The sequence below is a fragment of the Epinephelus fuscoguttatus genome, linkage group LG22 (genome assembly GCF_011397635.1).
Source record: "Epinephelus fuscoguttatus linkage group LG22, E.fuscoguttatus.final_Chr_v1".
Taxonomy (NCBI): Eukaryota; Metazoa; Chordata; class Actinopteri; order Perciformes; family Serranidae; genus Epinephelus; species Epinephelus fuscoguttatus.
This window is the reverse complement of record NC_064773.1, coordinates 2,930,417-2,955,646: the sequence shown is the minus strand read 5'-3', so window position 1 is coordinate 2,955,646 and position 25,230 is coordinate 2,930,417. Positions and strand designations below refer to the sequence as shown.

General features: G+C 41.6%; 2 protein-coding genes across 4 annotated transcripts; both read left to right on the top strand.

Annotated features, from left to right (window-relative positions):
- On the top strand, positions 1-25,230 carry LOC125882945 (CD63 antigen-like). 2 transcript variants are annotated; one of them, XM_049566944.1, is made up of 9 exons: positions 1-161; positions 3,706-3,783; positions 3,888-4,004; positions 4,503-4,577; positions 4,687-4,782; positions 6,711-6,824; positions 6,916-6,948; positions 7,065-7,148; positions 25,078-25,230. In XM_049566944.1, exons 1-9 carry the CDS (start codon positions 102-104, stop codon positions 25,213-25,215), a joined length of 795 nt encoding a protein of 264 aa, XP_049422901.1. In that variant the 5' UTR covers positions 1-101; the 3' UTR covers positions 25,216-25,230. The 2 variants fall into 2 exon arrangements, with proteins under 2 accessions (XP_049422901.1, XP_049422900.1); XM_049566943.1 differs by lacking the exon at positions 25,078-25,230 and adding an exon at positions 8,236-10,397.
- On the top strand, positions 10,542-24,761 carry LOC125882946 (tetraspanin-8-like). 2 transcript variants are annotated; one of them, XM_049566946.1, is made up of 8 exons: positions 10,542-14,343; positions 18,339-18,425; positions 18,528-18,635; positions 19,136-19,210; positions 19,506-19,601; positions 22,792-22,905; positions 24,024-24,056; positions 24,173-24,761. In XM_049566946.1, exons 1-8 carry the CDS (start codon positions 14,335-14,337, stop codon positions 24,272-24,274), a joined length of 624 nt encoding a protein of 207 aa, XP_049422903.1. In that variant the 5' UTR covers positions 10,542-14,334; the 3' UTR covers positions 24,275-24,761. The 2 variants fall into 2 exon arrangements, with proteins under 2 accessions (XP_049422903.1, XP_049422902.1); XM_049566945.1 differs by lacking the exon at positions 10,542-14,343 and adding an exon at positions 14,362-14,579.

Sequence of the window (25,230 nt, the reverse complement as noted above, 5' to 3'; positions counted from 1 at the left end):
AGCTCACCCTCCCGCTCCGCCATCACTTCACCTCCCGGCTGTCGGAGCTTCAGTGTGTTTCAGAACATTTGTGTAATTTTGTTGTGTTTTCGCCTGCAAACATGGCTCAGGTCAACACCTGCCTCAAACACATCTTCACCGCCTTCAACATCCTCTTTGCGGTAAGTCAAAATGGCGGCCTCTGCTCTTCCCGTTCACTCTGATATCTGGGAATATAAAGTGCGTAGTGGATGTCAGGCTGTGTGGGGCTGCTCGGGTTAAAGACAACTTTTTAACACTAATTACAGCAACTAAATGTATTTTAATACATAAATGAGCAGGTGTGCTCAGGTATAATGTTAAAAATGACAAACAGCCGTGTTTGGGTGCTAATTTATGTTAAACTTCGTCTGTGACTTCAAACAGAAGCTTAGAAAAGTTAAACAAACCTATTATTAGTGTAAAATATGCTTCTTCTTCTTCTTCTTCATTGACAAACATGTACATTACAGTTTATTGTGTTGGTTTCAGTGTAAATGTGTTTGTGAAAAATAAAAATGTGCATAGTCATCGCCAGTAATGAGAAACAGATACATGCCTTACAGACAGGTGTGGGCAAATTAAGTTGAAATGTTTTTTAAAAATTAAGTTGGATCAACACTGTTTGGCCATTATGTATTTATTAATGATTATTAGTTGGTAAAATGTAGTGTTTTTAAGTTTACTGTATTGTTTACACAATTTGTGTGCAGGTTTTTGTATGAAATTATGTTTTTTTTAATGTGTTTTGTTTGTTTGTTTTTCACAGAAATATTTTTCCTAGCTTTATTGTGTTATTTTAAGCATTGGTGGGTAATTTAATATGTTTGTAGTCTTAGCAAAAAGGTGGTGGGGAAAAAGGCTAATTGTGATTAATCCAAGGAGGTGTCCTCAAATGTCTCGTTTGTTTGTTTGCTTGTTTGTTGGTGTCTAATAATTTAACGTTATTCAATTCACAGTGATTTAAGGCAAGAAAAACTGAAGCAGATTCAAACATTTAACGTTTTTGTATCGTTGGTTTCATGTTGGAGATTATGTTGTGTTGCTTTTTTTGTATATTACTGTTTGTTGGTTGGTTTTTAGCATAATTTTCCAAGCTTTATTGTGTTATTTTAGCATTGCTGGGTAATTTAATATGTTTGTGGTCTTTTGGTAAGAGAAAAAGTGAAGCAGAAGAGTACAGTTAAAAAAAATGTAGTGGAAAAAAAGGTTAGATGAAACTTGTCCAAGGAGATGTCTTTGAATGTCTCTGTTTTTGTCCAGTAATTCAAAGTTATTCAATTTACAGTGATTTAAGACAACTGCAGCCAGTTTGAACATTTATGAAAGATTGAAGAAAAACAGTTTCAGATGGGTTTTCTTTCCTTTATAAGCCGTCTGTTTTTGGTTGAGAGTTTTGTTGCTTTGGTTTCCGTTCTGTTTGTTTCTCTGCCTGTTTCCAGTCACTCTGAAGGCAAAACATCAATTACGTTTAATAGTTTGCAGCTGTTTTGTTCCACTGAAAGCTTCAGTTTAGACCCTTTCTTTCCACAATAAAAGCCCCTGGTGTTCATTTACAGTAACTCTGGTCGGCCTGTTGAGAGTTTGTCCTCATGAAACCAGGTCAGGCTGAATCTTATCTGGGCTTTGATCCTCTCTGTGGGCTCATTGTTCTGCTTACCTGCTCATATGAATGTTGGCCTCCGTCAGGGCATTGTTTGACATTTAGAGACAGGTTTGACTGAGTTAATGTGCAGATACAAAACAGTTATTCAAGCAGATTAATCACTTATGAAACTAATTGTTGGTTGCAGCCCTAATCTTCAGTAAGACAGAGAGGTCAGTCGTTACACCTTCAGTAAAGGCCGCAGCTAACATTTATCTTTACAATCGATTAGTGTACAGATACAGTTGCCTCAATGTCAGTAAATATCTTTTTTCCAACTAACAGGGACAAATTCCCAAATATACTATTCACGAGCATGTCAAGCCAAGAATGAGAAGCAGATTTTCGCATTTGAGACACTTAATCAAGTATATTTTGGGATTGTTTTACATTAAAAATGACTTATTCTCTATATATGGACGAATAGATTAACTGGCCCATCAACAGACCAACCAAAGTTACAGTAAATGCTATATTTCTGCTTTATCTGAATAACTTTTAAAAGCCCAAAGATGTAAAATGATCCCCTAATTTAGCCTAATTTAGTGTAACCTGGTCCCACCACCCTTTGGTTTATCTTGTGATCACTGACACAGGCTGTGCTTCTGATGGACTTTAACTTTGTCGCGGTGACGTGGTACTTTTTGTGTGTTTTTGCTTTTTTTAGTGGATTCCATGCTCCTCATGGCCCCATTTCCTGAGTCAGGAAGCAGTTCTTCCGACTTTGTTGTGCTGAGTGCTGCAACTATTAATCCATTAGTTGTCAGCTACTGAATAAATCATCAACTAATCTTTAAGAAAAGAAGTCAAAATTCTCAGATTCCGGCTTCTTAAATGTGAATATTTTCTGGTTTCTTTACACATCTGTGACAGTAAACTGAATATCTTTGGGTTGTGGCTAAAACAAGACATTTGAGGACGTCAATTTCGGCTCTGGGAAACACTGACCGACATTTTTCACAATTTTCTGACATCTTGGAGACCAAATAATTGAGGAAATGGTCGACAGATTATTCCACAGTGAAAATAATCAGTAGCTGCAGCCCTGGTTGTTTTCAAGAGCGTTTAAGTCGTAATGTGGAAACAACATGGACGCTACAAAGATGACGTGTTGTATTTTACCGTTCAGAGCTTTTAAACACATTAATAGCTCCTCTGGTTTAAAGCTTCACATTACAAAGTGATTTTTGTCCCTGACTTGTTGATGCACCAGGACATTCACTAATGTTTTATCAGGGTTAATGCTAATGAATAACTTATTAATCCAGGTCACTCTACAAATTGCAGCCTGCAGAATGCGCAGGTGGGAAATTACAGAGATGCAAAAACGTCCAGCAAACTCGTTCAGACAAATAAATACAAATTTTAAAAAGCATTCATGATTTTGTACATTAAGCATATTATTACTCTGTTGTTAAAATTATATTTGGTGGAGAGCGACTTGAAACTTTAGGAGTGGGGAAATTCATTTATTATTTTCTCATTCTGCGTCCCCTCTCTAAATTTAGAGGTTTTCGCAGGTCTGTGAGCAGGAACTCTTAATGAGATCATTTTTTCCTCAGCAGCAGTTTGTTGAGTTTGAATCGCAGCGAAGATAATTGATCAGTCAATATGATCAGAGCTGATCAGATCACACTGATGGATGAGAGGAGCAGCTGCTGCAGAGGCGAGTGAAAGCAAACTGTTGGACCCAGTGCGATAAGACTCGTGACTTGCAAAACAATAACTTGGTCCCACCACTGCCTCATACTGTTTATCAAATAACCAGAGCAAAAACTTTATGTAATATGTGAGATAATAATAATGTCTCTGTCAACCAAACATTTACCTTCATCTGTCATGTTTCTGAGTACAGGAAGTCAAGGTCAGCAAGTCGTGTGTGTAAATTTACAGCGACTTTCTGAGTCGTTCCAAGTTGAGGGAGCGTTACTGTGAATTTTCTCCGTCATTTTCCCAATTATTCCGTCACCACATTAATGTGATTGTACTGTTGTTGTTTTAGTCTCTGGATCTGATCAAACTCTGTTTTGTCTTTCTTTCAGATTATTGGCGGTCTCATCATCGCGTTCGCTCTGCTGATTCAGGTCCTCACAAATATTCATGGAGGCGAGGGAGTCGGAGTAAGAACAAACACTGTTCACATGGAATTTACAAAATAGTTTATTGTTTTAAAGAACAAATAAACAAAAGATTAACCTGTTAATCTCTTCCTCTCTGCCTGCAGCTGGAGGGTCGGACATCCGGCCTCATCGGCCTCTATGTCGTGGGCGCCATCACCATGGTGATCGCCATCCTGGGAGCCTACGGGGCCCACAGGGAGAGCAAAGTGTCTCTGATCGTGGTGAGTTCAAAGACCAGCTGAAACATGGACTGCACAGAGTGATGAAACTTCAGGATAGAAGAGGATGTGAGGTTTATTTCAAAATCTGATACGGTGAATCATCGATGAATTTGTTGAAAAACAATTCCAGATTTACGTCATCTGTGGCGTCTGATCGGAAAACCAGTTTGCAGTAACTGCAAACAGACTGAAGTCTACAGAGAAACTTTCTCAACTTGTGTGGTTTCTCTGTCTTTCACTTCCTGTTATTGTGAGTGTGGTTTACAGGGAGCTGCAGGTTTGTTTCCGTCCAACACTTAATTTCTCCTCAGTGACCTAAAAAAAGGTTGTTTTGACTCTGAAAACTGAAAGCTGCTTTTTAAAAAGACTTCATTTAGATTTAAGAGATTTTCTAACAAAGCGTACAGCTCCATTCGAACCTGCAGAAACACCGTCATGACTCATTTTCCTTCCTTAAAAACTTCTGTGCTGACGGTCTTTTCCTGTTTTTATCCACAGTTCCTGGTGTGCATGGTTATTGGAACTCTGCTGATGCTCCGAGTTGGTATCCCCACTGCTGCCATCCGTCCCGAGGTAACGACCCTGATGCTTCTAGTCGACTCCCGAGTTTTTTTCAGACACTAAGGTCTTTACATGTTAAATTAATAAAACGTACCAATAATGACTGCGTTTGTGTTTGCAGCTGGAGGGCATCATGGAGACAAGGGCTCGCGAAAATCTGCCTCTGGACCAGGCTTCAGAAGACGTGAAGACCCTGGTTGAGGAACTGCAGAAAGGGGTAAGACACACACGTGATGTTTTGTTGATAAATCGATTCATCTGGACATTAATTTGCAGATGAACCTGACATAAAAATTTGGAGTTCGTGCCGTCCTGACCCGTGGCAGTGGCACTGGGTTGTTCCAAAAACCTGCCTGATTGGCTGGCTGACGGCCAGGTGTGTCGTCGGGCAGAAATGTCAAGTGCAGTGAGGGAGGAGTGGATGATTTTACTAACACGCAAATGACTTGTCATATCCGCACAAGCCAGCGGCGGTTCCCACCGCAGCTTTCATTATTCCTCACTTCTTGTTTTTAAAGAGGAACACGCTTTGTCCTGTGGCTTTCACGTTTGTCAGGAAACGGGTAAAATATTAACCGAAAAGCCAAAGAAAGAGGAACTATTTTATCACATAGTGGAGGACAGGGGTCATGTTCACATTTAGGTTGTCATTTTTTCTCTCAGTAAAAGATGAATCAAATCTGGTCAGCTAACATCTAACAGTGGTAACTCCATAAATAGAGCTAACTGTGTCAAACGGGGGAACTGGAGGTTCGGCCCTACACTTCCACGACAGCGCTGTCCAGATATTAGCGGTAACTGTTGTATGAATTCAGTACGCCTCACCGGACCGGCTCAACACAACAAACCACTGAGCAGCTCAGTTTACAGCACACACACACACACACACACACACACAGACAGACAGAGGGAGTTCATTCTCTGTTCAGGATGCCATTACTCCACTTTATCTTTATATTCATGCTCTGAATGTCACACACAGCTCCTTTAAGTCTCACAATGTTACACAGATTTCCTTCTAAGATTTGGTGCAGTCGACTTTCAACGAGCTCCTTCTTTTTGTGCACAGGGTCAAAAATATTAATAACACCTAAAATAAAATCGTTTCTGAAAGTTGATATCAAAAATTTCAGGCTTTTCTGACCTGTCGTGTTTTGTTCACACTTTGTCAGTATGGATTTAATATTCAAGATGGACGCCGGTTGAGCAGGTGGAAACTCACCACAGACTAGATAAACCACTGTCCTTCTTTCACACAGCTCACACACAACTGTTTTATTATAAGATAAGGAATAATACAAAATGCGACCTCCACAGTTTCGTATAATTTAATGATTTTATTTTTCTTTTTTGACGATGAAAATACAGATTTTATTTAAGAATTTTTTTTTGTTTTAGTCTTGTCTTTTTTGTCAACAATATTCCATGTTGATATGAGGCCGCCAGGAAGTGCGCCGGGCATTGAAGCCAATTTTCGTAGTGGCCAAACAGACACACCATCACCTGACTTTTTCCTATGACCCACATGACCAAAATAGACGTCTGTAAATCAGTGGATACTTTTTTTTATTATTTTTTTTTTTTAGCATCACCACCCCCGCAAAACAACTTGTTTCACGATCAGGATTTGATCGATTGAGTCTGATAACATTTGGAAAGTTAAGAAGAGCCACAAGATTATAGAACTTCATCTCCATTCCAGTAGCAGAGCGCTAAACAGGAAGTAGCGTGCATGGCTTCAGAGCTTTATCCAGGTCTCTTTATGCTGGTGGTCGATATGATCAGTCGCCAATGTCGTCTCATCATCGTCTCAGTATGGAAAAAAGGTCGTTGATGAACATATGCAGTCATAGATTTCGTTAATAAAAGTGACGCCGCCTCCAGCCCAAAGTGAATTATCAGATTTCTTTTTCCTTGTTTGAACAATTGTCTAAAATATTCACTTTGCGTCAAAAAGAGAGCGAGAAATCTGCAAATTGTCACGTTTGCGAACCCACAGCCGTCAAATTTTTGGGACTTTTTGCTGTTAAATTCAGCTGTAACGATTAATTGAATATCAGTCGGCGCCCTTGACTCGCATCATTTCTTGCCTGTGATAGAGGCAGGATTAATAACCCTCCTGTTTCTTCTTCTCTGGTGTTTTAGCTGCACTGCTGCGGTCTGTTCAGTTACAAGGACTGGGAGGACAACATCCCCGACTCCTGTATGTGCAACCAGGAGGAGCAGATGGAGGGAAAGTGTGAGGCAGTCAGATACAGAGTGAGTTTAAAACATTCACCTCATCGTTCTGAATCGTGCTCTTAAACTTCAGGTTACTAACGTTTTCTTCTTCTTCTATGGTCTCCTTCAGGTCACACTGCAGAGGGATTATGTCTACAGCCAGGTGAGTGGAGCCAAAACTTGAGTTGAACAAACTAAACAAACATACTGACACAAATTATCAGCTGATTATTTGACCTGTGAAACACAACCTGACCTTTTCTCTCCTCCCGTCTTCAGAGCTGCTTCCCCATCATCAGCTACTACATCCTGCTGGTCGCTGACGTCATGATTGGAGTCTGCTTCACTCTGGCCATCCTGGCGGTAAGATTTAATCAGCATTTATTTTATATTTATTTATTTATTATATGTTTTTGCCACTGACAGATTCAGACTGTTGTTCTAAGTGTCTGACAACATTATGAAGGGATCCCTACAGAGATAGAGCTTTGTGTTAAAGAGGAAGATCCTTTTTGTTTAACTAGAAACAGCCCTGAAATCACCGTCACCAAACCCACCAGACAAACCAGATAAACATTTAAGGTGCATGTGTGGAGCCAGGATGTTTTTACATCAGTGATGACTTTACTTGTTAATGGACATAAAAGTTTTTTTTTTTTTTTAAATCTAATTTAATTTATCTGTCTTTTAATTTCTTTTTGACAAAATGAGTCATGTCTGATGTTAGAAAAACCTACCGCTGAACCTGAAACTGTCTTTACTCTATACTTGGAGTTAAAGGGATAGTGCACCCAAAAATGAAAATGCAGCCATTATCTACTCACCCATATGCCGAGGGAGGCTCAGGTGAAGTTTTAGAGTCCTCACATCACTTGCAGAGATCCAAGGGGAGAGGAGGTAGCAACACAACTCCACCTAATGGAGGCTGACGGCGCCCCAGATTCAAACGTCCAAAAACACATCATTGAAACCACAAAATATCTCCATACTGCTCGTCCGTAGTGATCCAAGTGTCCTGAAGCCCCGACATAAATAGTTGTTTGGAAAAACCTCATTTGAGCTATGTTTTTACATGTGAGCGCGGTGCCCAGAGAGGCAGTCAGAGCTACAGGCTACAATGAGGCTAAAAACTGAGTTCAAATGAGGTTTTTCCAAACAGCTGTTTTCATAAAATGAACAATGACAGCAATATAGTCCACGATGAGCAGCGCTAAAATCAACCTGCGTAGTTGTCCCTCCATTGTGACATTAGAAAGTGTCACATTTACCTTGCAAGTGTACTCTTCTTCAACGTTTGCTTTACTTCCTGGTTTTTTCCCCACATGGAAATTCTGACCAATCAAGAGCCGCTTTGATCTGGTCCTCTTGTAAATGAATAAAATAATACTGCATGTGTGTCTGTACGAACACAAAGACTGATGTAAACTCACCCTCCTGTGTCTCCCTCCAGCTGCTGGGCATGATCCTGTCCTCCATCATCATCCACCAGATGCGTCACCCCGACAGACCCACCGTCCTGCTGTCCGTCCCCGCCATCTTCGCCACTCCTCCTCCCAAATACCAGGAGCTGCATAACCCTCCGGCGTACTAAAGGAGTGACGCCACTTCTCTCCTCTGTTGTTAGCTTCATGTAGAGCGTCAGGAAGTCGAGCGGTTTATGTTGTTTGTCTGTTTATTCTTGAATTTGAGGCGATCTCTGCAGTTAGAGGACGGAGCGTCCAAAGTGCCTTACGTCCCTGTGAGGAGTCCAGACTGTCGGCTCCACTGAGATCAATGGACAGAAACTGTATCACCACTGGGTTTCATTTTCTTAAGCGGCTCTGGAAAGACCTGCAGCAACTTTGTTTTTTAATTTTTTAACTAGTGCAGAGTGGATCTGATTAGTCTGTGCGTTGGGGGCGGGGCTTGTTGATCGCTTGTGTTTATGTCCAAATCTGCTGTTCTCATAAAACCAGAGAAGATGGAGGTCATTAAGTTTTGTTTCTTCCAACTATCACAAGATAATTACCTAAAGTTGTTCAACAAAACAGTGTCATTGTAAAATATTTTGTTTCCAACATCACAAAAGGAAAAAATGGGAAATTTTGAGACTTTATTCTTTATTCAATGGACTCTGGCACCAAAAATCCTCCTCTGGATACACCCGAGACGACTTGATTGAGAAAAGTCAATCACAAAATAATTTAAAATCACATTAAAGAGAAGATGTGAGCTAAAATGAACGTCTCTGTATAAAGGTGGAATTTGTAGACCTTAATCTTTTTCATTTTTTATTTCTATTGTAAGTTTTGGGCCTGATCCTCCTCTAGATAGGGAAGACACTGTGAACTTTGCGAAAAATGTTCTCAGTTTAAATTGAGAGAGAAAAAAAAAGGTGAAGATTTAATCTTTAAATTCTCAGTTTGTTCTTAGGATTTTAGCTCTAAAAAAAAATTGTATGCAGTTATTTTTTGTCGTTTTGAGCAAGAATCAAATTTTTACAGACAGATTTTCATCTCTAAATTTTGATGATTTTTCGAAGGATTTTGCATCCTGTGCAAAAGAGAATTTTAAAAGTTCAAGGAAACAAATTCTGGACATTTATCTTTCAATTTTGTCAAGAATCCAAATTTTAATGTCAAACTTTCGACGCTTTTGAGGTTTGAACAGAACGAAGGAGCCAAAAACTTGAACTAAACTTAAAAGAAAAACATCTGAATTTAAAGTTTTACTCCTAATTTCTTGTGATTATCGAAAACTGAGGAAACAAAACTTTCCCAAAATCCTCTCTGGCTTTTTTGTCACCTACACAAACTTCAGAAGAGCTTCAAGTTTACAAATTTTGGCTGCAGTTCCCTGAAAGTCATTGCACTTGTAAATGCAAAAGAGCACTTTTTTTTAAAACGTTACTGATCTTATTTGGTTCAGCAAACGCAAAAACACATCACATGGCCTTGTAGTGACGATTAAACCGTGAGTGCCACAGTCATTGTTTGCTCTGCAGACACTGAAACGCTGCAATATCTTACATTTTATAATTAAAGTGGTTTTTGACGGCAAAAAGCTTCTGTTTTCTTCCCATCCCTGGACAGACTGATGGACTTTAAGCTGCCACTCGCTTCAGTTGCTTAATTTTTTTTAAATACATATTTATATCCTGTTTGTTTTGTTAGTGAATGTCACAGTGGGTCTTTCCTTTCTCTGTTACTGTCAACACTTGGCGACGTTAAACATTATATCCTAAATCAACCCCTCATAATCCACCCTTTGAACCAGCATGATGTAAACGCCGTCAGAAACGAGAAGTTAAGGCTTTTATTTTGAAAACTGAGCGCTGTGTTGACCAAGCTTTAGAGACTAAAATTAAAAGCATGTGCTGTGAGGTCCAGGAGACTTAAAACTTGTTCTTTTTTTATATAATGCAAAGTGTGAAGGAAGAAAGGGGAAGACTGGATGTATGAGTTCAGAACGTCACTGTGTGAAGATGAATACGCCAGTTAAATGTCTGCACAGCTGAAGAAAAGGGCAATATTCTTTATTTTTCATCTCTTCTTTGTATCATGTTTGATTCTGCTGTGAACTGATACTGTAGATCCTCGACGACTTACAGAAATAAAAACCAGAAAACCAAAATTTGCCTGTGTGAAGTACTGTCTTAAATCCTGTAGACGCCACAATGAGGGAAAAGGGTGTCTTTTTTAAGTCAACGCTGAGTGACGTTGGCTTTACAAAGAGCCAAATCACTATTGTGTCTTAATACATCCTCACAGTGTGGAAAACAATTTAAGTCTATTGAATAAGTACAAAAGAGGAAGGCCTTGAAGTACCAGCCCTTAGTCCAGGATTGTAAGGACAAGGGTTGGAAGGCGTGGCTCTTCCCGGTGGAGATCGGATGCAGAGGTTTCCCAGCCAAGTCAGCATGGCGATTACCGTCAGCTCTGGGCCTTGATGGAAGGAACAAAAAACAAGCTCCTCGCAAGATGTGGGGGGAGGCTGAACGGGCCTCCTGCTGGATTTGGAGTAAGAGAGAAGTGGAAAGCTGGAGGCCAGAAGCAGATAGGCAGTGATGTGGCCAACCACTGCCGGTCCTCCAACTAGAGCGTGTTGTGGTCGAGGGTCGAAACACACAGTGACAGTTGGGCACCACCTGATGATATCTGCTCCCGGCCAAAAGCTACAGTTACCTTAGATAGGTAACAACACAACGCACCCACAAGTGTATATCACAAGTCATCTCTGGGTAACCAGTGGCTTCCAGGAAAGATCAACTGAGAAAGGTCGTTGACGCTGGAGAGACAGCTGACCTCCAGGAAAGACTGGCGCGGACACAAAAGGCTGGGCAGCACTCGCAAAAGGGCACCAACTCAAGCTACGAAGGAACCAAATGAGCAATACCCCACAGTCTCCTGAGAGGGGAAGAATGAGAGACTCAACGGGACGGACACACCAGTATCTGCCAATTTGTGGTCAGATGCCGCTGCGGAAAAGTCTGCAAAAACACCAAAGGGCTCAAAATACACCAGATCAGTTCAAGCAGGTGTGGAACATCAGCAACCCAAGTGCCCGATGAGACGAAGCAGAACTCCAGCCAGGAAGCACCCCACAGTGCTGAAGATCTCTCCACACTCCAGCTGCCCCAGCACCAGAGACCAGACCCATCAAGCTCCCCTCCGGCAACCCCAATCCATTCGTCAAGGAAAGAGGATCAAATGGCCAAAATCGTCAGACAACACCGTGTGGACGCAGTTCGATGACGTCCTGGACAGCATCCTGGAAGTGACTTTGTCTGGCCCTGTGCACCAGAAGGTTGACTCACTCACAACCATAGCACACAACCTTGATGAAGAACGCTTCAGCCCAGTGGAGCAGAAAGCCAGCCCCAAGCACCGCATTTAGTTATTTATGTATTTATTTATTTGATAGACTTAAATTGAATTCCATATAGAGTTTTTCTTTAAAACAAAACATGAACCCAAACTTTTCTGATCATGTTGTAAATTTGTGCCCACTGTAAAATGGTAACCAAGATATATTTTCCAATGTTGCAGCACTCTCTGGTGGACAAACGGCGTAATGACAACACTTTAAATGACCAACATTTCTCTGGGTTGTAGTTTCAAGGTGAAAACTAAAAGAGTATGACTGAAGTATGAATTTAGTGTATCTCTAACACAATGACATCCCTGACTGTGATTAAATTTAAAGTATGAACTGCCAACTGAAGCTTTTCTCAGAGTTCAGACTCACGACTTAAGGATTTCTATCAACTGTTCCCTGAACAAGCACAACTAGAGAGCGATTTAAAAAGATCTACAGTCACAGTATATTTAGGAGTTATACAGATGAAGAGGGGTTGGTTTATTATTTATTCATCTGGGGTTTGTTTATTTAAATCTGAGACTGTTGTTTTGTTTATCTGTATTGATGGTTGTAAATAAGTTTGGAATAGTTGTTGACAATTTCCTTTTTAAATGAGACATGAATACTGAGAAGGGGGCTGGATTATATGAGTATACACTTTTCCTGGTCCTTTTTGAGCACGTCTGTTGATGGGTTTTTTTTTAAAATGAAAATAAAGTCATTCATTATTTTAAATGAAGAACCGCACAGTCGCCTCAAAGATGAAGAAGCTGAAATATTAAAGTTTTCAATGAAAACTGACTTCCTGTCTCTCAGATCACAACCTGCTGATCCCTGCTGGACTCTACACAAGGCAGACATCCCCAGAGTCCACCAGGTACACTATAAATTCATTTATTCATTCAAACCTTTATTTAAGACTCAGGAAATCAATTGTGGGAGACCCTCATTTTCAACGATGCCGAGCATGAACAAAGACATTAAAACAATTAATCGGCAAACAAAGAACAACCGTGCATATCAATTAAAACAAAAATGAGATCATACAAACCAACAAACAACACGAGCAATAAATGGGCTCTAAAAGTAGAAATACAGAGTGATAAACATGCTACAGTGTGGATGCATCGTTAAAAACATTTACACTCAATTAAAACAAGATCCGAAATAAGGCACTAAACTGCCATAAGGGCGGCAGAGTGTCTAAGTTTAAGATCTTTTGTAGATTGTTCTATGTAGTATGAGGTGCACTGTAAGAGAATGATATTCCTCAGAGTTCAGTTCTGATTAAAGCATAAATATCATTTATGTAAACTGAAAACAATATTGGCCCTAACACTGAGCCCTGTGGGACACCTTTAGTAATATTCAAAACTTTAGAATGAACATCACCCATCTTTACGCATTGCAGTCTATTGGAGAGGTAGTTTTCAAACCACAGGCAGCTGACAGAATCAAAACCAATACGAGATCATTTCTTTAAAAGTAACAAATGGTCAACTGTGTCGAACGCCTTAGACAAGTCTATAAACAGAGCAGCACCAGACATTTTGCTATCCAGGGCTGGTGTAACGTCATTTAGAACCAGAGAGGATGCAGATGTGGTGCTGTGCTTAGGCCTAAAACCAGACGGATAGGGAGTGAGTACAGAAAACAAAGAGAGATATGATCTAAGTTGATGATTTACCAGGGACTCCTACATTTTTAGCCAGGCAACGTAATTTGGAAATATGGCGATAGCTATTTTTATCAGTTTTATCGCCTCCTTTATGTAAGGGAAGGACATAGTTCCAGTGGAGATGGTCAGGTTGAATATGAGTTATACATTCTGCAATAAGTGGTGCAGAATGTTTAAGAAAGAAAGCATCTAAACTATCTGCACCAGCTGATAAAGAGAGCATTAGTAACTTCCTGGAGACGAAAAGAGGACAAACTGAAGCTTGGTGAGGAGGCATCACTCAGATTATCCTGATGTTCAGGGTACGATTCAGCTGACTTATAGTGGTTTGGAAAAGGTGTCCCGATGCAGCAAAGTGACTGTAAAGGCAGAGCAGATGTCCTTGACTTACAATAATGAGGGTCTGAGGAGTCTTGGGCGGAAAGAGATGTATTTGAAGCAGGGGTGTAGTGCCCAGTGGTGGAAACAGGTGCTATTGGAATTAAATTGTTTTGGTCTCTGCAGATATTCAGACAATTATATTCAGAAAGAAGTTTGCTAGATCTGTTGGTGATTCTGACTCTGATTGTGTGGCTCTCAGGCATGTTATGGTGATTATTGGGCTGTAGGGGGAGCTAGCGGTACAGACAGGAGGTGAGGAGCGATTAGTGACCGGTGTGTGGTACGATGCTGTAGAGAAACGAGTGGCGGACAGCCAGTGAAGTGAGGCAGTTGTGACGGCTGGAAAATGTTTGCTGACAGTGCTCGGGTGCCCCGAAGATGGGGTGGATCCCATCACTGCTGAAAAAGGGAGCTCGTTCCCAGAATAGACTGGAATTGTCGATAAAAGACAATTAAACTCTTAAACCTCAAAATAAAACGTGACAATCCTAAAAATTGTCTTTGGATGTCGCCATCAGGAGCAGCTCTTGAAAATGTGAAGTTTTGTGAATTAACCTCCTCCGTCCAGTTACTGGAAGACACCGCCCTCCTCTCCCTGTCAGCTATAACTAGCTCACCCTCCTGCTCCTTGCTGGACCTTCACCTGTAAACATGGCTCAGGTAAACAGCTGCCTCAAACACACGCCTCCTCGTGTCATTTACTGGAAGGCTCCCCCTCCCCCGCCTCTTAAAACCAGCTCACCCTCCCGCTCCGCCATCACTTCACCTCCCGGCTGTCGGGGCTTCAGTGTGTTTCAGAACATTTGTGTAATTTTGTTGTGTTTTCGCCTGCAAACATGGCTCAGGTCAACACCTGCCTCAAACGCACCTTCACCGCCTTCAACATCCTCTTTGCGGTGAGTCAAAATGGCGGCCTCTGCTCTTCCCGTTCACTCTGATATCTGGGAATATAAAGTGCGTAGTGGATGTCAGGCTGTGTGGGGCTGCTCGGGTTAAAGACAACTTTTTAACACCAAGTTCAGCAACTTATATGTATCTTAAAACATGAATGAGTCATAAAGGAGCAGGTGTGCTCAGGTATAATGTTATAAATGACAAAAACAACCGTGTTTGGGTGCTAATTTATGTTAAACTTCAGGGCCCGTATTCACAAAGATTCTCAGAGTCCTCTCAGGGAGCTCCTAACTTAGCCTAAAAATTCCTCGCAAGGAATCTTAGCTTAAGACTGATTCAGGAAGTTTCTGAGAGCAACTCTGAGCAAGTAGGGGACAGACACTTTTATCTTAGTGAGGAGGTGTGGTTGACCCCGTTGCTAGGTGTGACGCAGTCTTCTAAGAGCTGTGATTGGTTGTTACAAAAAGGAAAAAAGAAAAAAACAAAACAAAAACAAATGCGCTCCTAGTCAGTGTCAGAAATTAGCAAGGGCCACGGGCCATTTGGCCCGCAATTTAGCCAAGAATGCCCCCAAAAGCCATGTTCCGGGGGCCAAAATTGCCCCCAAGTTTTCGAAACAACTATATGTATCTATATTTTTAACAGTATTACAATCCAACATTAAAGTATAATTTTATTTTCATTAAATTAATTTACCGTCACGTCTACAACTCATTTTCCAGACATAATCAACAAGATTGCACTGATTACGTGAGAGTAATCTGACAGAAGGGGAGGGGGCTTTGCTGTACCATAAGTATAAATTAACCATTTCTTGGGTGATCTGTGTCGACACAATGACAAATTAATGAAAAATTAAGGTAGAATGAATGTTAAATTTTAAATTAACCTACTTCCAGGATTGCATCTAAGGAATTTATAGTAATTTGGCCTTTTTAACAGTAAAAGTAACTGTAATGTGGTGAAACATTAGTACTGCTATCAGTAGATTAATGGTTAAATCATCACATTTAAACTGGCTGAATTATAGGAAATCTGAGTGATATTTTGCAACCACAACTTTATGTAACCCATTATTTGTTTCATTTATAGTGGTTTCTACTGAAGAGTGAAGACACTGTCTTAGTTGGTTTTGCTTTTCATGTGCTTATTGTTAGAACATAATTACAGTTTTTTGATGGCCCCCAAACATTTTGAAAATGCCCCCATTTTTTAGACCGTGGGGGCCAAAATTGTGGTGTGATTGTGACCTAAATAACATGCTGTTGCTATCTGCAGGAAGTATTAAAGCATGAAATCCCGCATTTTTAATGTACGAAAGCATCCTGTATCATAACTACATGTGTGCCATTTGTAACAAACCAAACCGCGTGAAAATGAGTTGAAAATTCAGTGAGTTATTCTATTTTCCTTGTGCATACAGCTCCTTCCTCAATAGAAGTGAATGCACTGTGGAGGCGAAGCGAGACCCATCCAAGATGGCGGCCGGCGAGGACGCGCTCAGGCAGTCGATGCGGCGTCTATGTATATATGTGTATGGCCCAAACTCACGTTTATGGACGCACACTAAAAGAAATGTCGCCATGGTCCGAGAGAGGTGACGTCATGCTGCTATGTCTGTCTCTACAGGTACGCAGTGAGCGAGTTAGATCGTCACTTTTTAAACTTGACAGGCTTTGTCACAGTGTGCAGTGTTGTACAGACTAATGTGGCACTGAATATGTTTGTTGACTCGTGGAAAAAGAAGAAGAAACAGTGATGAATATGTGTGGGTACTTTGAAGGCAAGCCGAGGGTAACCAGTTGTCTCAGGTCAGCCCAAATCAAAATGTTACCTGGATGCTGACGTAATTTACTAATACCTGAGGAAGGTCACGCGCTCTGCGAGTCTGAGTGGCTCACACAGGTAGACATGCGGTTTGTGTTATATTGTCTTTTGTTGACGTGAACTCGAGTCCAGCTTGACGCAAATTTGTGTATATCATATTTTCTTTCCTTTCTTTTTTTAATGTCGCTGCTACCTAGTGCTCACTGACACAAGCATATTCACTGTGGTAGATGTGGGCTGCGACTTTAAGATCGCCAGTAATATGTTGTGTATGTTTGTGAACTTGTGACAAATCTGCTGACGGAGGCGAAGCACATCTGCGGCTGTTCGGTAAGGAAACCAGTTAAATTGGAAACCAGTAGGGACACAACACCGGCACAAGGGAAGAGGCAGACTTGGGAGCGCATTGCCCGACAAATCAATGCGTTATTCCCTCTCCTTTTACGCACAAGCGATGAGTGTGAGAAGCGCTGGTACGTGCTGCAATCCAAAGCGAGAGCGGAGATTGCAGCTCATCCCTGATGAGGTCAACCACAAACATTATTAGTCTTTTGTTAAGAAAAAAAGTAAATCAGAGGAGATAGAGAGCGACTCGTTTGGGACTTGAAACTCAAACTTAAGCAGGAATTTATTTTTTTATTTTTTTATTTTCTATCTAAATTCGGGGGTTTTCACAGGTCCGTGAACAGGAACTCTTTATGAGTTCTTTTTTTCCTCAGCAGCAGTTTGTGGAGTTTGAATCACAGGGAGGATCATTGATCAGTCGATCCGATCAGAGCTGATCAGATCAGACTGATGGATGAGAGGAGCAGCTGCTGCAGAGGCGAGTGAAAGCAAACTTTTGGACCCAGTGTGATGAACGTTAAAGTTTCACTTTCACTGCGTCTGGCGCTCTGCTGCTCCGTCTGTTCCCAGAGTCACTCTGTAAAGACTTGAGGGCCCGTCCCAATACCCCCCCTTGGCCCTACCCCTACATTTGTGCGTTCCCGCGAGGGGTAGTAGTGGTGCCTCAATTCCTTTTTGTGTGTAGGGGTAGGGGGCATAACGAGGGGTAGTGGGTATGAAACTAGCCCTTCGGAGCGAGGGATTTCAGATGCTGACTTGCCAGCGAGGGGTAGACATCGCCATGGCTACCACCGAGCAAGAGACGGGGAAAAAAGTTCATACATAGCTAACGTTACCGTCGTCAGGTTGCTTGTTAGCTAGCTAGCTAGCTCGCACAATCTGGCGTCTGTCATCTGTCCTGTTCTGCAAAATTGTGGGACTTTTCACATTACGATAACACGCCAGCTAGCATAACTATGCTGCCTCGTAATGTTAGCTGGTTAGCTAGCTAGCAGAAGTCCCCTGTCGTCTGTCATTCATCAAAAGAAGCATGATGAATGCGGCAAACGCGATGGGTAGGATGAATGAGACTCCATTGTAGATGCCGGTTGGAAATGTAGATGGCTCGCAGCTTCCTGTTTAAAATAGTTACGTATGCGTGAACGTAACTGACGCGGTGACGTAGTGAGTGGTGTCCCAATTCCTTGGCAAAGATTTCAACCCCTACCCCTCGCTGCTTCATTTTGAGGCCCAAGGGGTAGTGGACAAGGGGGGGTACTGGGACTGGGCCTTACTCGTGACTTACAAAACAATGACTTGGTCCCAGCACTGCCTCATACACCTCAAAAACTTGATATGTAATATGTGAGTTAATAAAGAATGTCTCACCAACAACCAAACATTTACCTTCATCTGTCATGTTTCTGAGTACAGGAAGTCAAGGTCGGCAAGTGGTTACAGCAACTTTCCGAGTCGTTCCAAGTTGAGGGAGCGTTACTGTGAATTTTCTCCGTCATTTTCCCAATTATTCCATCACGACGTTAATGTGATTGTACTGTTGTTGTTTTAGTCTCTGGATCTGATCAAACTCTGTTTTTTCTTTCTTTCAGATTATTGCCGGTCTCATCATCGCGTTCTTTCTGCTGATTCAGGTCCAAGGTCCAGGTTCAAATGTTAATGGAGGCGAGGGAGTCGGAGTAAGAACAAACACTGTTCACATGGAATTTACAAAATAGTTTGGTGTTTTAAAAAACAAACAAACAAAAGATTAACCTGTGAATCTCTTCCTCTGCCTGCAGCAGGAGGGTTTGACATCCCGCTTTCTCAGCTTCTATGTGATTGCCATGGTGATCGCCATCCTGGGAGCCTACGGGGCCCACAGGGAGAGCAAAGTGTGTCTGATCGTGGTGAGTTCAAAGACCAGCTGAAACATGGACTGCACAGGGTGATGAAACTTCAGGATAGAAGAGGATGTGAGGTTTATTTCAAAATCTGATACGGTGAATCATCATAACGATGAATTTGTAGAAAATTTTTTCCAGATTTACGTCATCTGTGGTGTCTGTGGCGTGGAAAACCAATTTGCAATCTACAATTTCTAGTCTACAGAGAAACTTTCTCAACTTGTGTGGTTTCTCTGTCTTTCACTTCCTGTTATTGTGAGTGTGGTTTACAGGGAGCTGCAGGTTTGTTTCCGTCCAACACTTAATTTCTCCTCAGTGACCTAAAATAAGGTTGTTTTGACTCTGAAAACTGAAAGCTGCTTTTTAAAAAGACTTCATTTAGATTTAAGAGATTTTCTAACAAAGCCTACAGCTCCATTCGAACCTGCAGAAACACCGTCATGACTCATTTTCCTTCCTTAAAAACTTCTGTGCTGACGGTCTTTTCCTGTTTTTATCCACAGTTCCTGGTGTGCACGGTTATTGGAACTCTGCTGATGCTCCGAGTTGGTATCCCCACTGCTGCCATCCGTCCCGAGGTAACGACCCTGATGCTTCTACTGTCGACTCCACGCTTTTTCTCTACTGAGTAATAGCTCAGCGTGTTCAGAGCTGAACGACCTGAACTATAATCACAACAGGAAAACAACTTTATGATTGTGTGTGTGTGAGGTTAATAAAAGCAAAACGACCGCACTAAGGACAGTCTCTTCTACATGAGCTGAGTGTTGATGATGAGTTGTTGATGTTCATCGAGCTGTTCAGACTCTTAAGTCTTTACATGTTGAATTAAAGAAACGTACCAATAATTACTGTGTGTGTGTGTGTTTGCAGCTGGTGCGCATCATGGAGACAGACGCTCACAATAGACTGCCTCTGGACCAGGCTTCAGAAGAGGTGAAGGCCCTGGTTGAGAAACAGCAGAAAGAGGTGAAACACAGACACACACACACACACACACACACACACACACACACACACACACACACACCTGCTGCAGGGTATATAGTAACAGTAAAAGTGCATTGTTGTTGCTGTCAGTCTGCAGGTTAACACTGACACTGGGAGCTGATTAGCAGCACTGCTCTTTAGTGATAACTGCCGATGATGCCGTCCTGACCTGTGGTGGTGTGACGGCTTTGTTCCTGAAACATGTTGCCTACGCTCCGGTCTCCCTCCCCAGGTGACCGTGATGAGTGAGCTTAATTTGGAGCCACAAAACCCCTTTACGAAGCTCAATATTAGCACTGTTAGCAGTGGTGCTAATATTTATTTAAACCTTTATTTTAACTCGTTGGTCACTGAGGTTTCCCTCATTTACAGGGACGACGAGTTTACAACAGCAACACAGCATAAATACAACCACAGTGGAAAACAATCACAAGGGGATTAACAAAAGTCAGACACCATACATTTAAAATCAGCAAGAGAGGGGATATTCTCCAGCCCCAAAGCGTGTTGGAGAATATTCCGAGAGTTTGGAGCGTCAAAAGACAAGGCTGATTTACCGAGCTCAGAATGTACAAAAGGGACCTTAAGAAACATCAAACCACTGGATCGAGTTGAGTAAGATCCAGAGCACCATTCTAGTAGCGATGAAATGTATGGGGGCTGCTTACCAGTAAGGGCCTTGAAAATAAATATATACAAGTGCTTCATGCGTCTGTCAGAAAGAGAGGACCAACCAACTTTTTTATTTAGTATACAGTGATGGGTGTCATATCTATCCCCGGTAATAAATCTAAGAGCAGAGTGATAGTTGGAATCTAGAGGTTTGAGGGTTGTAGTTGCTGCATGTCTGTAAATAATATCACTGTAGTCCAAAACTGATAAAAAGACTGACTCAACAATTCTCTTCCTGCTGATTAATGGGAAGTAAGATTTGCTAAGTGTCATTTTGATAGAATTTAGTCTGACAAAAATATGCAACAATATGTGTATTTTAGCTAGCAAATTTTTTTTGCTGTTAATAATTTGCACATTTTTTGACCGGGCGAAATTCTTTTGATAACTTTAGATCAGGTCTATCTCGAGAGTGTTCGTGTCAAGTTTCATGCTGTTTGGACATAATCTCTAGGAGGAGTTCGAAAAAGTAGGTTTTGGATGTATAGCAATTTAGCGAAGGAAATGTGTGGCGGAAGTGGGCGGGGCCTATGTCATAATGTCCAGCTCTATTTAGGGAATACAGGGATATAAAGTTTATGAATATGTGATTTAAAATGTGCAAGTAACAGGAAAAAACGTGTCTGCGTCTGTTATAGCGCCACCTAGTGGAGTATCTGCATAATTTTTGGTAAGGCAGGGCTGTGTCCTAGTCTACATGTACTCTATAAATTTCACAGCCCTCAGTACAATTACAGTCCAGCTGAAATAAATGTTTGTTGTTTATCTTGTAATAAGCCACGCCCACTTCGACCAGTCATGAACACCTTCAATATATGGCCTCGGGAATGACCCTACATCATACCCACCAAATTTCATAAAAATTGGTGTAGCCATTTAAGAGGTATAAACTTCCCATGTTTAAAATTGCAGCAGAAGTAGGCGGGGCCTGTGTCAGAAAACCCAGCTCTATTTAGGAAATACATTGCAGTGATGTCCATGAATGTGTTATTTTAAATGTGGAAGTTACAGGCAAAATTGCATTTGCATCTGTTATAGCGACACCTACAGGCCGATTTGCACCAAATTTGGAATAGAGCCTCTTGATGACGTCGGGAACAAGTCACATAAGTTTGATGTTGAAAGCATTTATTTTGACCAAAATATGAAACAATATGTGTTTTTAGCTAGCAAACAAAATAGTTTGATTATAACTAGCTCATTTTTTGGAGTGCCAACATTCTTTTGATAACTTTTGATCAGACACATCTGGAGATTCTATGTGCAAAGTTTCATGCAGGTGGTGCTTAAACTGTGGGAGGAGTTCGAAAAAGTAGGTTTTGGACATGTGGCGAATTAGCAGAGAGACTGTGCAGCAGAAGTGGGCGGAGCCTATGTCAGAAAACCCAGCTCTATTCAGGGAACGCATGGATATAATGTTTATGAATGTGTCATTTAAAATGTGGAAGTTACAGGCAAAAACGTGTTTGCATCCGTTATAGCGCCACCAAGTGGAGTACATGTGCACAACTTTTGGTACGGAAGATCTGTGTCCTATTCTACATGTACTCTATAAATTTTACGGCCCTCAGCATAATAGTTCAGCTGTAGTAAATGTTTGTTGTTTATCCTATAATAAGCCACACCCACACTGACCAGTCATGACCACCTTCAATATATGGCCTCAGGAATGTCCCTACATCATACTGACCGAATTTCTTAGTAATGCAGCACCACTTTTATCAAAGGAAGAATAAAAATAGAGAAAAACTATAAAAATCTCTACAAATACAATAGCGTTCCCAGCACCACGGGCCTGGGGAACGCGTATGCTTGCATACGCGTTCCCCAGGCCCCGAGGGCTTGGACCCCTAATCAAATCTGGTCAGCTAACAGCTAACGGTGCTAACTCCATAAACAGAGCTAACGGTGTCAAACAGGGGAACTGGAGGTTCGGCCCTACGCTTACACGACAAAGCTGTCCAGATATTAGCAGTAAAAAAGAAACGTGCCTAAACTATTTTTAAGAAATAATAAAATGAACTGAATGTCATTTACTAACATTTGATACCACCACAATCTATTTATTTACATTTTTTGGACTCAGAAATCAATAAATTGAAGTAATTAAATGATAGTATCTTTTTCATCAGCAATTAATCTGCAGATTTTTTTTTAATTTTTATTAATCAAAGAACCGCCTGGTCAATATCACCTAAGAACATGAGAAATGTCTGACAGCTGGTGTTCATTTAGTCTTTCTTTCACATTATGTTTTAGTCTTGTGTTAGTTTTTATTATATTAAGTCAACCTCTTTTTTTAGTCCAGTTTTAGCTGACTAAAAGACTAAAGATTAAAACTGGACTTTTTTTGCTGTTAAATTCAACAGAAACGATGAATTGAATATCAGTGGGCGCCTTGACTCGCATCATTTCTTGCCTGTGATAGAGGCAGAGGACTGTAACGTTACTGACAGGATTAATAACTCTCCCTGTTTCTTCTTCTCTGGTGTTTTAGCGGCACTGCTGCGGTGTGTTCAGTTACAAGGACTGGGAGGACAACATCCCCGACTCCTGTCTGTGCAACCAGGAGGAGCAGATGGAGGGAAAGTATGAGACAGTCAGATACAGAGTGAGTTTAAAACTAACATTCATTTTATCTTACTATATAAAGAGGAAAACTCTGTGTGTGTGTGTTCCACGTTTTTCTCCTCACTGACTTGGTCAATCCATGTGAAATTTGGCACAGTGGCAGAGGGTCATGGGAGGATGCCAATGAAGCAATATTACATCAATTGGCCAAAGGGGGGCGCTATAGCAACCCACTGAAATGTCAAACTTTGAATGGGCATATCTCATGCCCCGTATGTCGTAGAGACATGAAACTTTGCACAGAGATGCCTCTCCTCATGAGGAACACATTTGCCGCAAGAACCCATAACTTCCGCTTATATAGATTTTCCGCCATTTTGAATTTTTTGAAAAACACTTCAAATGGATCTCTTCCTAGGAAGTTTGAGCGATCTGCATGAAACTGGGTGAACATAATCTAGGGAGCAATATCTAAAGTTCCCTCTTGGCAAAAGTTGGAAAACTTCCTAAAACTGAGCTTCTATAAGGCAATGAATATTGCGGAGGGCGTGGCTCATCACATAAAGGTGTAGAACATCTCAAGGGTGTCACCCATCACCACGCAACTTTGTAGGCATATGACCACACATAATCTGAGGGGACCCCTCCATTATTGAGCCCATCAAACAAAATGGGGGCGCTAGAGAGCTCATTTCTTATCTAGGCCTAACCGCCATATGGATTTTGACTAAACTTGGTAGATATGTAGAACAGGACGCCTCAAGGTGACTGGAGAAATTTAACTCTAATTGGCAACTGGGTGGCGCTATAACAACAGAAAAATGCTTCAAAATGGCTAAAATGCGACCGATCGCTGTGGCTCCCCCTGTGGACCAATGTTGGTGTTGTTTCTAATGTTTGGTATGACTAAGTCATGGTATGGTATGCTGTACATAATCACAGAAACTGTCAGTGTGTCATTCTGTCAGTCAGTCATTCTGTCTGTCCCACGTTTTTCTACTCACTGACGTGGTCAATCTATGTGAAACTGCACATAGGCATTGAGGACTGGCATAGGTAGAAGGTGACAAAGCTACCAATGGCTATGGACTAGTCGTCCTAAATTTTGTTTTTAAACTTCAGGTTACTAACGTTTTTTTCTTGTATTGTCTCCTTCAGGGCACGCTGCAGAGGAAGTCCGTCTACAGCCAGGTGAGTGGAGCCAAAACTTAAATTGAGCAAACTAAACAAACATACTGACACAAATTATCAGCTGATTATTTGACCTGTGAAACACAACCTGACCTTTTCTCTCCTCCTGTCTTCAGAGCTGCTTCCCCATCATCAGAGACATCCTGCAGATCATCAACATCAAGATCAGAGTGAACCTCGCTTACGCCATCCTGGGGGTAAGATTCAATAAACACTGATTTTATATTTATTTATTATATGTTTTTGTCACTGACAGGCTCAGTCAGTTATTCTAAGTGTCTGACTGCATTATGAAAGGATCCCTACAGAGATAGAGCCCCGAAATCACCGTCACTAAACCCAGCAGACTGCATTTAAACAGTGGATGTTTCTCAAAGTCAAGGATCCGTCCTTGGTAGGATGAGTCCTTCTGATTGTACACGATACTGCCATGTGATCCTCTGATATAAGTTCACCTCATAACAAGTGAGTGATGCTTTGACCTGCAGGATATTCTAATGTCTCTACTGTGGCCGTTCTCACCGCGATTCCCCCGAAAAATACACCAACTGAAGCTGACAGAATGAAAGCAGTTACCATGTGGTTATCAGACATTCACCAAAATAAATGACATATTTACCTATATCCTGCCGAGCTCCGCTGGTGCAGGTTTCATTGAAGAGGCCTCACCTTCTCTTGTTCACGAGTGAAGGTAGAATGGAGCGTGAGATGGATCGGCGGTTTGGCGGCTTCTGCACTGATGCAGGCGCTGCACCAGACCGTTGTGGTGAAGAGGGAACTGAGCCAGAAGGCGAAGCTTTCGATTTCCTGGTCCATCTCCGCCCCAACCCTCACCTATGGCCATGAGCTCTGGGTAGTGACTGAGAGAATGAGATCGCGGATACAAGCAGCCGAAACAAGTTTCGTCTGAAGGGTGTCTGGGCTCAGCCTTAGAGGTAGGGGAGGAGTCAGACATCTGTCAGACCTGTAACAGTGCAGGTGTTGTCTTGATGTAAACTCACTCTCCTGTGTCTCCCTCCAGCTGCTGGGCATGATCCTGTCCTCCATCATCATCCACCAGATGCGTCGCCCCAACAGACCCACCGTCCTGCTGTCCGTCCCCGGCATCTTCACTCCTCCTCCCAAATACCAGGAGCTGCACAACCCTCTGGCGTACTAAAGGAGTGACGCCACC